The sequence below is a fragment of the Apteryx rowi genome, unplaced genomic scaffold (assembly GCF_003343035.1).
Source record: "Apteryx rowi isolate R43461 unplaced genomic scaffold, aptRow1 scaffold_8, whole genome shotgun sequence".
Lineage (NCBI taxonomy): Eukaryota > Metazoa > Chordata > Aves > Apterygiformes > Apterygidae > Apteryx > Apteryx rowi.
The window spans coordinates 663,107-675,475 of record NW_020451093.1 but is presented as its reverse complement, the minus strand read 5'-3'; the positions used below and the strand labels follow the sequence as shown (position 1 = coordinate 675,475).

General features: G+C 38.4%; 1 protein-coding gene across 3 annotated transcripts in view; it reads left to right on the top strand.

The window, feature by feature from the left end:
- The window catches only part of DPP10 (dipeptidyl peptidase like 10), a 227,879-nt gene that overhangs the window by 153,279 nt on the left and 62,231 nt on the right, over positions 1 to 12,369 (top strand). For all 3 annotated transcript variants that reach the window (XM_026089010.1, XM_026089009.1, XM_026089011.1), the window contains one exon: positions 5 to 86. In XM_026089010.1, coding sequence (XP_025944795.1) covers positions 5 to 86 — 82 coding nt within the window. The remainder of the gene's footprint in view (positions 1 to 4; positions 87 to 12,369) is intronic.

The window sequence follows — 12,369 nt, the reverse complement described above, 5'->3', positions numbered from 1 at the left end:
CAAGGGAAGTTTGGGAGTTAAACCCTCCAGAAGTAGAGGATTCAGTTTTACAGTATGCAGCATGGGGCATCCAAGGACAGCAACTGGTAAGCACAGTCATTAAAAATGCTGTGGTACAAGTAGTTTAATAATGTATTTACTCCGGACAGACTGAAGTAAAAATACAAATCTAAAGCCTTAAGAGAAGTTTTGTTGTATATTTCTGTTGGGAGGTATGTAAAGGTACAGTCCTGTTATAGGCTTTAGGGGGTTTTCCTTAAGAAAAAGCACATAAACATGTTTTATAAGTCTAATTCCAATAAGCAAAGTCTTTAATTGCACAATTATGGAAAGAATCACATGTTCATCTAAATATGCACTCAAGTGATTCTCAAAATAACCATCTTTATGGAAGCTACTATGAGAGAAGGAAAGTTGAATGTGAAGAGAAGTTTTTATTTGCAGGATCAGTGAAAACCTTGAGCACATGCAAGAAGCTTAACATCTAAAAGTGGATGTGATGAATTCACACTCAATGAAATGTGTTGTTTTCATTTCAGTACAAAAATTACTGCCAAGGTCAGACATGCTGCATTAAATTCAAAATAAAAACAACAATGCTGTGTTTCATCTGTTTCATTTTACCAAAAGCTTTACAATTTTTTATGAACATGTGTCATTCTTTATGACCAACCTCAATATGAGAAGAAGAAAATCTTGATTCTAGGAACAGCACTGATTTTAAACAGACCTGTGCTGGTGGTAGATGAATGCAAGAAAAAGACTTAACAAAAATTTGCTTCAAGTCTCTAAGTAAGGAATCCAGATAGTCTTAGTTACAATGTTCTAATAAGCTCATTAAGACCTGCAGACCTGATCTCATCTTTGCGGATGTGACTTGTTCACACGGAGAGGTTATAAGTTGGATGAAGATACCCTGCTGCTTAAATCATTCGTCAAGATGGTGGGTATATAAAAAATGCTCCTGGCTGGAATGTATTGCATTAAGCAAGTAGAAACAGGAAGAAAAAAGTAATTGGAACATGCATGGTATACTTTAATTATTAACCACATTAATTTATCTATAACGAGAACATAGTGACAGGATTGATGATAACAAATATATAAGTTGTTTACCAGGCAGTATTATGAAATGCTGCCACCTATGTAGGCTGTAACAGAAAGGTGATGCATCTGCAAAACTGAGCAGAACTAAACATATTTTAAATTAAATTGCAGTTTATAGGAAGATTGTCTATGCTGTACCTCTGATTAGTAATTTAAAGTGCAGCCAAAAAGTACATGCAGTGATTACTGAGAAAATAACTTTTTGTTTTCCTGAGATGTATCTTAAGGATGGAGACAAACCTAGCTATTACAAGGTTTAGAAAAATAACAAATCAGAACAACTCTTTATCTGTTTTACCTGGATTGTCATTCTGGAAATAGGTATGAATACTTTCAAACACAGGCACAAGCTGACTCCTATGTGAGTCTCAGCCCAGTGAAAAAGTAAGCACTGTTTTTAGGTGCAACCTTACTCATCCAAATTTGAAAATGTTAGCATAATTTATATTTCAGTGAGGATAACATTACTCATCTTTGTTAATGTCCCCAGCACAGTTAATGTCATGCTTTAAAAATATCTTCTCCACTGTGGGCTTTATGGTGCCATATGGTCTGCAGAATTAGGAAATAATAAGTTCCATTAAAACACAAAATCTTTTGTGCACTCTGAATGGTACCAGGTGTTATCACATAGATGTAAACCTGCAATGAGAATATACTTAAGGGTTGCTTCCCTAAGAATCTTAGAGAGTCAGTAAGAATAATGTTTTTTATGGTAAAAGGAGGTTTCTAAAGTGACAAAAATGCATTGCCACGTCACCTTCCCGCTTCAGCAGTGGCCAAGGAAAGTAGAAGGAGCATGAATGAATAACGACTGTAGTGGATAATGGCTGTTGCTGCTGTCCAAAGGAACAGCTGCCTCTTTAGCCGACGCAGGATGGTATAGATAATTCCAGCAGAAGAGGCTAGGCAGAGAGCAGGTGTAACTGGGGACTCGTTGCCATAACGGTTCTCAGTTATAAAATTTGTCATTAGAACAGACACTTTATCAGTAAATTTTGAATTAAAGGCAGTATCGGAAGCAGTCGGCAGTCAGCCTGGATAAGGAGGATGAAGTCATTAAGTGGAAGATGTAAAGCATGGCAATCCATCAGTGGTTAGCTATCTGTAGTGCATGTCTGGGTTCAGAGTTGTGCTCTTACAGCTCCATGTTGCCAAATAAGCTATGATGAGTTTACCAAAGTCCCTCTCTTTTTCATATAATAATGGAAATAATAATTCATAATAAATAACACAAGCAGTGGAATGCATACTCTAAATAAAATGACTGTGATGTATTAACTCGAGTAACCTCCTAGAGCCATTCATTACAACTGAAAAACATATGATATCAAATGGTGGAAAACAAATTAAGAACTGTAGATACACACCGAAATTTCATCTAGAAGGGCTCATGACCTACACACCCTACAGCCATCCCATACACAAAGTATATGTAGATCTCTGAAATGAAGATGAATAGCCCCCTTCCAGGTGCAGAGTAGCAATAACCCAGCCATGACAGGTCAGCAAAATTAGCCCATGAAATGTGAAGCAAAAGGCATAGGTATGTCTGACTGCCCCAAAGAGCCTACCTTCACTCTATAACCGTTCAGAAAGTCCTAGATTAAATCAAAACGATGTGTGTATAACACATGGACTAGGATCAGCTATAGGGTAAATTAAGATGTTTCCAATCCTTAGTTCTGCAGAAGACCTAAGTAACAATATAGGGCCTACACAGGAATCTTAATTTGAGTTCCTCGGTGAGGGGGAAGTGTCCAGGTTTCAAACAGAGAGGTAATGTAAGAAGATGAAGAGAAAAAAAAAGTGAAATATTTGAGCAGGGCTGTTTCGATGAAGCCAGGAACTGCTGATTGCGCAGAGGAAGGACTATGGCTGCAGTGCAGTCAGCGTACAATAATACCTTACACCCTTGTGAAAATTGCCCATCAGGCCAAGCTGTCTGCTGCTGGGGTCGCCTGGTGGGACAGCAGACCACAAGTGCTAGCGCAGGGGAGCGGAATTAGGTATATATCAGCTGTCAGGTGACCGGGTCATAACGCCGTTGTGTTGAAGCTACCACAGTGGTTGTGAGTTATTTCAGTTTCTTGCTATTTACCTAGAGCGGAGGATTTTGTAAAGACTAGGAGAAAAGCTCAGAGAAACATCTGCTGTTTGAGTCATGACATTTCGGTGGTGAAATTGAAAATGTTTGCCATTTGGGAGAACAAACTTTTATCTAATAAATTAATGTATTTTAATGTCACATAGCTGTTATTTTGGGGAACTGTTTCCAAGGTCGCATTCTTTCAAATGCTGTCTTTTAACTGTGTTAGAACTGTGCCACATCCAAAACGCCCTTCCCCTGGCTCTGCGTCTGTTAGGGAGCTGTTGTTTGTTAAATATTTGTCATATTTGTTCAGTCTGACATTTGATCAAGATTTTGAAAGAGACCAATTGATTATCTGTTTATGTAACTTTTATAAAATCTGTTACCACAGCAGTAAGTATTTCCAGGGAAAATAAACCAGCATGACTCGATACCCGAGTTGATTTCATGGGCGTTTTTCCTCTTCTTGTTTCCTTGATTAGGGACCTCTTTGCATGGGTCTGAGAAAGAGCTATGCCAGACCTGGTAGGAAGGCTTTATCAAGGAGGTGAATGTTAGTTTTAAAGGGTTCTGGTGTTGCAATACCCAAATCTCATCCCAAACCCTCTCTTCTACGGCCATATCTTCTCCAACAGTTTGTGCCGACAGAACTTAAACTTTTAGAGGCACGTCCTTCAACTCCCATAAATCCTTACAGTTCCTGGGAACTCTAAAGGCAATCTTTGTCACCAGAGATTGCTCCATGCTGTGGAGGTTCCCACCCTTCCACGCTGGACTTGGCTTGTGTTGACCCGGGGCAGCAGAGAGAAGGGAGCCGACTTCTCCGGCTGTAGTGATCTGTGGAGGCGGATCATAGTAGAAGCCCGAATATAAAAACTGGCCTCTGGTCTCCAGCATATGTCCGGTTGTCTATGAAAGATGGAGCGTTCCTCCTCCTGCAGCAGGGGTAGCTCTTCCAATCGGTCATCCGATAGATGATTTCAAGTAGCTCCCGTTGAAGCATGTTTGGGAGCTGTTCAGTTTGACATTGCTTTTTCTCAAAAGTTCCAAGTAGTTTAACTCTAAGTTTGTCATGCCTGGGTTCTATGTGTGGTTTATTTTGTCTGATGTCCTTTATTCTCGCTTTGTTCTGTGAACGTATATCCACGTAAGTCACTTTGCCTTTGTATTTGTAATAGGTATTTTATGTTATTTACTACATTGAGCTCATTATTCTTGTGATATATTAAGTGGCTTTGAAGGTAGTTTGAGTTATATATTTGGAAGGATCCGCATAAATAATGATCGATTGACTTATGCATGAACGTCTGTGCATAAATAACTGCATATTTTAATATAGCAGAAATAAAGAAAATGGCTTAGCTATCCAGAATACTAAAAAGATCATTTTGTAGAAGTTTGATAGCTTGCTTTGTCAAAATTTGATGCCATCAACAAAATACAGTGTTATCAAATGGTATGACTGTTAGATGAGCTTTTAGTATGCTTAAAAGTAATTGAGGTCAACGTTATGTAGAATTAGCTATTATCCTGTATACACAAAGAACAATTGTTGACTGTAGCTGAATTATGGATTCCAATTGCTTTCATCAATTTTTAGAAAGTATTTTAAATATTTGAAAAAATAAAATTGCCCTCTTGTTAAAAAAAAAGAAAAAAAAGAAATAGGGTACTCACAACTAATGGAGCTTAAAAGCTGAAGCTTTTATAAAAAGAATCAAAAGTCCAACAAAAAAGGACTTCAGCTTATATTAAAAATACCTAAAAAAAACCAAGCAAACAAACAGAAACCTGGAAACAAAACAGAGCAAAACCTACCTTTATTTCCATAAATAAGTGTACCACTTTAAGAACCTCTGCTCCTCTGCTTTATTTTTAGTCATCTTCATCCTGGTTGTCTTGTTTGGAGGTTCATTTTTCCTTCCTCGCTTAGTAACACCTACTGCCCCACAAAAATGCAAATATCTTTCAGACCTTGTTAAATTGTTGTATTAATGTGATGTATTTCTTCACAGCTGCCTTCTCTTCAAACTTTTAGCTTTTTTGTGTGGCTTTCACATACTGGTTTGCATAATAGAAATACTGCAGCAAGCAAGTTCTTTGATGGTATTTTATTTGCCAAATGCCCAGAAAAGCTCAGGACTAATTTTAGTAAATGAGAAATTAGCAGAACTATGTTAGACACATACCTTGCTGAACAGATGCTTTAACAGCCATTAGTTGCTGAAAGCTTCATTTACTGTTTTCTCTATCAAGTTTCAAAGTACAACTCCTATAAAAATTGGTAACTTAACTTTCTGGAAAGTTATTCACCATGTGTCTTATTTTTGCATAATTAACACTGTGGGTACTTGGCACCCCCTCCTGGCAAAAACACTTCTATTTGCAAATGAAGAAAAAAAGATCTCTCCGGGTTCATCAGCCAAGTAGGAGTTTAATTAATGCTAATGAAGTAAGTCCTAAGTAAATATATCTAATGTGCTGTTTTTATTTTTCAAAGTCTTCTGCTCCTTTGACTTGCTGTATTTTTAGATGAGTAACTTAAAATCACATATGGAAATGTCAAGGCTTTATTTCATCTTTCCTTTTAATCATGATGCTAATGAGGCAAATAGCTGTAAAACTGGGAGGAAAACGTCTGCTTGAATTTATTCTGAAAACCAGAAATAAACAAGAACATTTTAGTGTGACGCTAACCTCAGATATGATTGCTTAGTTAAAAAAATGGGGGCTCCTTACACAACTTCTGTAATTCAAAGTAGACTTTGGAGATCCTTTATCTTCCGTAAGATGTTTCCACGAAGTAAGGGAAACCTGTACAGTTCAGCATTGCCTAGTTAAACCTTTAAGGAATTTGACTATAATTCTAGCAAATGCTGAAGTCAAGTCTGTCTGAAGGCAATGAGAAATGAAGGAGGCCACTGAACCTTTTTATTCTCTCTTCCAGATGTTTTCATCCACATTTCTGTATTTCAGCTGAGAAACTCACAGGGTCAGAGTCTGAGGATCTAAGCAGAAAAGTGAGAATATCTACAGAGAACAGGCACACAAAAAAAAACTGTCTTAACAGCAACTTCTGAGCTGAGCAGCAGTTGAAGTTAGATTGTGCATTATTTTGCAAGACTGGACATTGTGATAATTTTTTTCATGTAAGATGAAATGTGCTAAATGGTCAGATCCTGATATGGAAACCACTTACTAGCATACTAGCAAAAACTTTCTGCTCCTTTTTTTTATTTTTATTTTTTGGTACCAGAACTGTTTTTTGTCTGGGTCAGTGGTGAGCACAGGCAATATAATGTTYTTCTTCACATAGGAATTAGAACTACCTAAAGGTCTGGAGTAAAACTAGATTCCTCCTAAGCTGCTACAAAGAATCCTCTTGGATTTCTCAAACAAGCGTTGTATAATGTAAATGTTTTTTTCCTTTCCGTCTAAATCATTCAAACTCTTCTTCAAACGAAAAATTAAATGTTTAGTTTCTCTGAAGGTATTCTACTGAATTAATATCCATTTTCAATTATTAATATTTAGGTGCCCACTTCACTTAAAAATACATGAAGCTGGAGGAGAAGATAAGTTTTAAATGTATGTTCTGTAATTTCAAAAATGATACTCTATTTGAGTTTTCTCTTTCTTGGAAAAGGGGTATGGGGAGTCTTACTGTAGAAAATGCAGGCAGCACTGGAAAACAGGAAAAATACATTGTTACATATCAAAGTTGGAAGTATTTAATAAATGTTTGTGAACGGTAGGGTAACCATTAGAGAGCAGGAACATTTATAAGTGAGAGGAAGCCTGAGCTGAGCATAGAATAAGTTGCTTCATCAATTAATGACGCTTTGTTCAGCTTAGTGAAATGCAATAAATGTGTCCTTGCATCAACTGTAAAATACAATACATGATCTTTATTGCCTGTAGGTAGCTTAAAAATGTTGAGTATTAAAGGTTAGCTATTGCTAGCCCTTAGTGAGAGTAGCTACTTTGCTGCATCTGGAAGAAGATGTCAAGAAATAATGAGAAAATCATGTGTTTTATAGGAGCAAAGCATTATTCCTTCACTACTGTTTTTTGTGTGGAACAGTAAAAGGCCCAGCAGCTTTATTGTGAGTAAATTGAGATGGGACATAAAAGATGTTTCCTCTCCGTTTTCCCTAATTCTTCTTCTATTATCGCTAGTCTAGCACACGGCTAATATTTGAATTGGTATGTAAACCATGCACGCATGTAGTGCACTTTTGTATCAATAGCTCTGTTGGAAATGTGATGTATCATTGTGCTAGAAAGGTTACTTTTTTCATATGGATATATGTGTATGTATATACACACGCTCATGTGAAGACACATACAAACAAGCATAGGCMAAGGTTTGAAGGGAGCAGACAGGACTTCTCCTTGTAGCAGCCCACAGGGAGCAATGAAAATAGAAATACGCCCCTCTCATCTAGACTATCCTGTTGTTCAACATGTGTTCAACAAAGCATATCTGAATATTCACGTTTCCTTCTGTTAGCTAATATTAACTGCAAGTCCAATGGCTCATGGGACTGCTGTGCTTCTTGTGTGAAAATTGCACTGCTTTCTGTAATGCAGAAACAAGATTATACTCTGTAAGTCTATGATTCTTTAGAAACAGCCACCCGTGAAAAGCAAATAATCAATGAGAAGAGAAATCACAATCTGATTTAGCCTTTTGCTAAATCAAAGTTGGGAAAGATTAAGTAACAGAATCTATACATATTTATACATATTTTTACTTAACTCTGAAATCTTGCCCCAAAACATTGCAGGCTTAACCATATCCGCAGATCACATAGTCATTTAGCCACCTGATACTCGATATCAAAAGAAAAGGCATAATGCACCTCAGGGTGGGGTGCAACATTTGCCTGTGTTCCTCTTGAAATTTCATTTTAAAGTGTCTCACTTCAGTTCCTAGATTAAAATAAACCCAAGTGATACAGCAGGTGAGTATCTTTAGGACTTATTCAAATGTCTGTTTTATCTGTGAGATTATATGTGATTTTGTCTGAGATATTCTGTGCTGCTCTGTTCTCTATTTCCTCCTTTCTACCTTGTCAAAAGGAAAGGAAAAATTCAATATGGTAAGGTGCCAAAATCTCAAAACACAGGAATGTGAAAAACTGACATTACTAATGCCTCTGCGGTTCAAGCTCTAAACCAGAGATTATTTTAGCCAACAGTAAACAAATTTTGTTCATTAACCTTTTGTAGAATTTCTGTAAAAGACTTGCAGATATTTTCYTGTTCTATCACTGAGTCTCTGTGATGGTGCTGAAGCCTACGGAGTTCAGGAGGAGCAAGTGAAAAGGGTAAAATGACAAACTTTGCAGGAAAAAAAAACAAACCCTTGAATTAGTGCTGCATGGCAAGGTTCCTCAGGTTCTTGCTATACGGAGGTTCTGTTTGCTGTACGATGACATTTATTTTCTAATCTGGCTTGTGGTTGGGGGAAGTGACAGTGACTTCCCCCTTCAGTGGGGTTAAGCCACCTTTCCCCCCGTGACACGTGCCTTTGTGGTTGCTGTCARCAGGACATGAAATCGTGGCCCAGTTCAGGTCTGTGGGCTCTTCACTTCAGTCAGCCAGGATTTTACCCATTGCATATGGGTCAAGATGGAGTAGACGGTCCTTGTTAAAAATTTGCAGTTTACAAACCATGGATAATGATATCGTGACTCCCTGTTGAGGCTCTAGCAGGAAGGCAGCTGTGAGGAGAAAAAAAGCAGATTATGACTGCAAGCTTTGGACATGTCCAAAACTCTTGTTGGTTCTTTCTCTCTGTTTTAGCCAGACCTTCCTTGCAAAGGAACCATTTAACTCCGTCACCACCAACCCACAAATGTCCTTGCACGCTTTTATCCCCTGTAATGGGCTCGTGCCTTCCCCGCTGTGTTTGCGCTGCAGGATGAGAGCAGATGAAACTCCTGCCGCGCTGCGTAAACGTGACTTATGCTTGGTGTGAGACAGCGGGTGAGATGCAGAGGGCTGCTCATGGATGTGTAGCTGGAGAAAGTGTATGTTCACTGACAGCTCAAAGCCAGGACAGCCCCGGAGAATAAGCAAGAAAACTGTTAGTTACGTGCACTGTTGATTTTTAAGAGAACACGTAGCATTGATTGGTGAGGAGGAAAGAAGGCTGAAGGACCCAGGAATCAGCCAGCACTTAAAACTCTTATTTTTGCAGAAACAAACTGAAGTTGGAAGGTCTGATCTAAGTTGATGCAAGCGACGTTAAGGAGGGAACCAGAAGCCTGTGCAAATCAAAGTATTTGTTATTTGGGTGGCAGGGATCGAATAAATAGTTCACTAGTAGTATTCACATGCTCATACAAACTTATGTTATATAAATGAGCAAGGCTTGAGCAGTGGCAAATAATAGGTAATATTTGGTCATATAGATAATATTACAGAACACTACACATACGTTCAGTTCACAGTTCATGGCAAGTGCCAGTGGATTTGCAGACACAGAAGAATTTTGTGTGGAAAAAAAACCAAACACAGTTATTTTTAAGTGTTTCTTCTCAGTCTATGAACTGTCAYGAACAGGAATGTCATTATACGAATTAGTCAGAATTTTCTCTCCCATCAGTCTCTTCAGATAATGAGGTTTTTTAGAAGAACTGCCATTCTTGTATTGAATGGTGTGTCTGCATAAAGTGGTAYGTGGCAGTGGAATTGGTAGGTAGATTTTAGGTTCTGTTATGGATTGATCAGTCTGGGCAAAATTGAAGGCTTGATATCACTGTGAGATGAGCCTTCGAAATACCAGACATCATTTAAAAAGACTTTATGGTAAGGGTAGGTTATAATTTTATTATGAGTCTATAGGAGCAACCCAGGCATGCAAGAGTGACATTTCTGTCCACGCTCTTCCATGCTGGTTCATTAGTGACAAGCTATCAGTAGATGCGAGGAACAAGGAGCCTGAGTTCGTGAGTATACACTGCCTATAGATAAGTGTGTTATAGCACATCACTTACATGAGCAAAGACCAAAGGGCTGAGCAGTTGAAGCCCTCAAAGGCATTTAGCAGTCTTGCAGCCAGCACAGTTTAAGCATAGCTCTTCAGACAGCTCCATGGGGAAGGAGGAATAGAGCCAAAATGTCAGTTTGGGGGCAAGCTTCTGGCAGCGTTACTGTAATCTTGGGTGCAATCAAAGAGATTTATAAAGTAGTTTTTTGCATAAGTCCAAAATCAGATGTTATATGTGATTTTGTTTATATTATATATTGCAGAGTGTATGCACTCATGAGTAAGTTGCCATGGGATTAGGCAGGGTGTGAATTTAGTGAATGTCATACTCCAGTATCCCTGGAAAGGCAAAATAATTAATGTGTATCTAAAAAAAAGAGGGCAATAATTCCTCACTTTTATTGGAGAGCAAGAACATAAACATCAGAGTTACCACGGAGCACTGATACTCTGTCAGTTCATGCCCTGGTTTATTCTACAGCACTAGAAACTAATCTTGTAGCTGCATTATGAATGTATCCTCTCTATTGTTTACAGTGGATTTAGAAATGATCTAAATAGCAATTAAATATAATAGTCTTGTAGATTATTTGCAGTTGTTCAGAAATGATTGTGCTAACGTATTACCATGATGCAGTGGCATTAATCTAGTGAGCGGAGAAGTTGTGCTTCAGTGTTTTGTTCTGTTGTTCATACTATGTCCATCAACTTGATTACCTCAAAAATAAAATTAACATATTGTAAGTGACAAAAAAAAAAGATGGAGTATAGCATTGGGATATGTGTGTTTTGAGGGCTGCATGTTTCAAACTGATCAACAGCTACTTCCCCTCTGCCTTAATTACAACATAATCAAAAGGTTTGAAAGCCTCCCCTGAGAAAATTCCTGTCTAGGTCAATCACAATCTTTAGAAAATTGGTACCTTTAAGAGTGAATATAGTTATTATTGCTTACAATTATTATCATTTTGTTATTAACTGTTAAGTGTTTTCTGCCTCCTTTGCAATGTACCTGATGATTTTCAAACATAAAAGATCATATGAGGGTAGATTATTGCCTACAGTAACGCTTTGCTTAGGCTTCCTTAGGATTGCACCTGCTGTGCCTAATACCCACATAATTTAGTGGTTCGTGGTAAACATGGAGCTGTGGGGTAAGAGCTGGAGCAAGTCAAAGCTGAACTGCCCTGAAAATTTTTTACTAGTATAGGTTTGCCAGCAAAAAAAAATCTGCACGGGGAAGATCAGAGCCCTTCTGCACTACTGGAGACTTGCAAAGCAGCTGCATTGCAAAGTGTGTCAGATGTTGTGGCCTGCAGTCCCTAAGCTCACAGTCTAAAGGGACTTAACAGATATAATGTGGGGGAAAGGGATATAACGTAAAGCTGCTTTGCAATACTATTCCGTAAAACCTTCTGTGAAATTATCCTCCTGTAACATACGTGATCTGGACAGAAAATATGTAAGATGTATAAAAAGGATTTTGGAAAAAGCCTGCATAATCGTAACTGACAAAGTCATTAATAAATACCCTCGCCATTCAAAATTCACACTTATAAATCTTTATATGCCACTTCCTTGCATTTTATATTACCCAAAATACAGTAATTCTCTTTGGTTCTGGGGATCTCGGCAGGATCTCTAAGAAATGCATTAACAGAATAATCAGTCACGCCGGTGAAATGCATTAGCAGTGTTTTGGGTAATAGTTTGCCACCTTGCTTTTCACTTGCATCTCACTGTGCGAGTGTCCCAGTCTGTTTCCGTGGAGCTTCTGGTACAGCTTGTTACTGGCAAAAAAGGTAGCTACTGACCTTTTGTCTTGCTACTAATGAAACAAATTTCAACATGGGCAAAGCTTGACCTGGAAATCAGGTTCCTCAATGTGGTTTTGTATATAACGGTTCTCACTTTCGCATGTACGGCAGGGTAAATTGACTCCAAGCTTGGAAGCACCCAGTATTGTCCCACGCAGCCTGGTCACCTACCCATCATCCTTAACACGCTCGCAGCCCAGCAGCAGCTCCAGTGACCCCTGTGCCAACACTACACGCAGCCGAGTTACGCTGAAGGTTAACGTTATTCGAGTCTCTACCTGTAGGAGGAAGCAAGTAAAATGGCATCGTAACACCAGTCCATCACAGATCATAGGACAAGCAGCTCCTTCCTG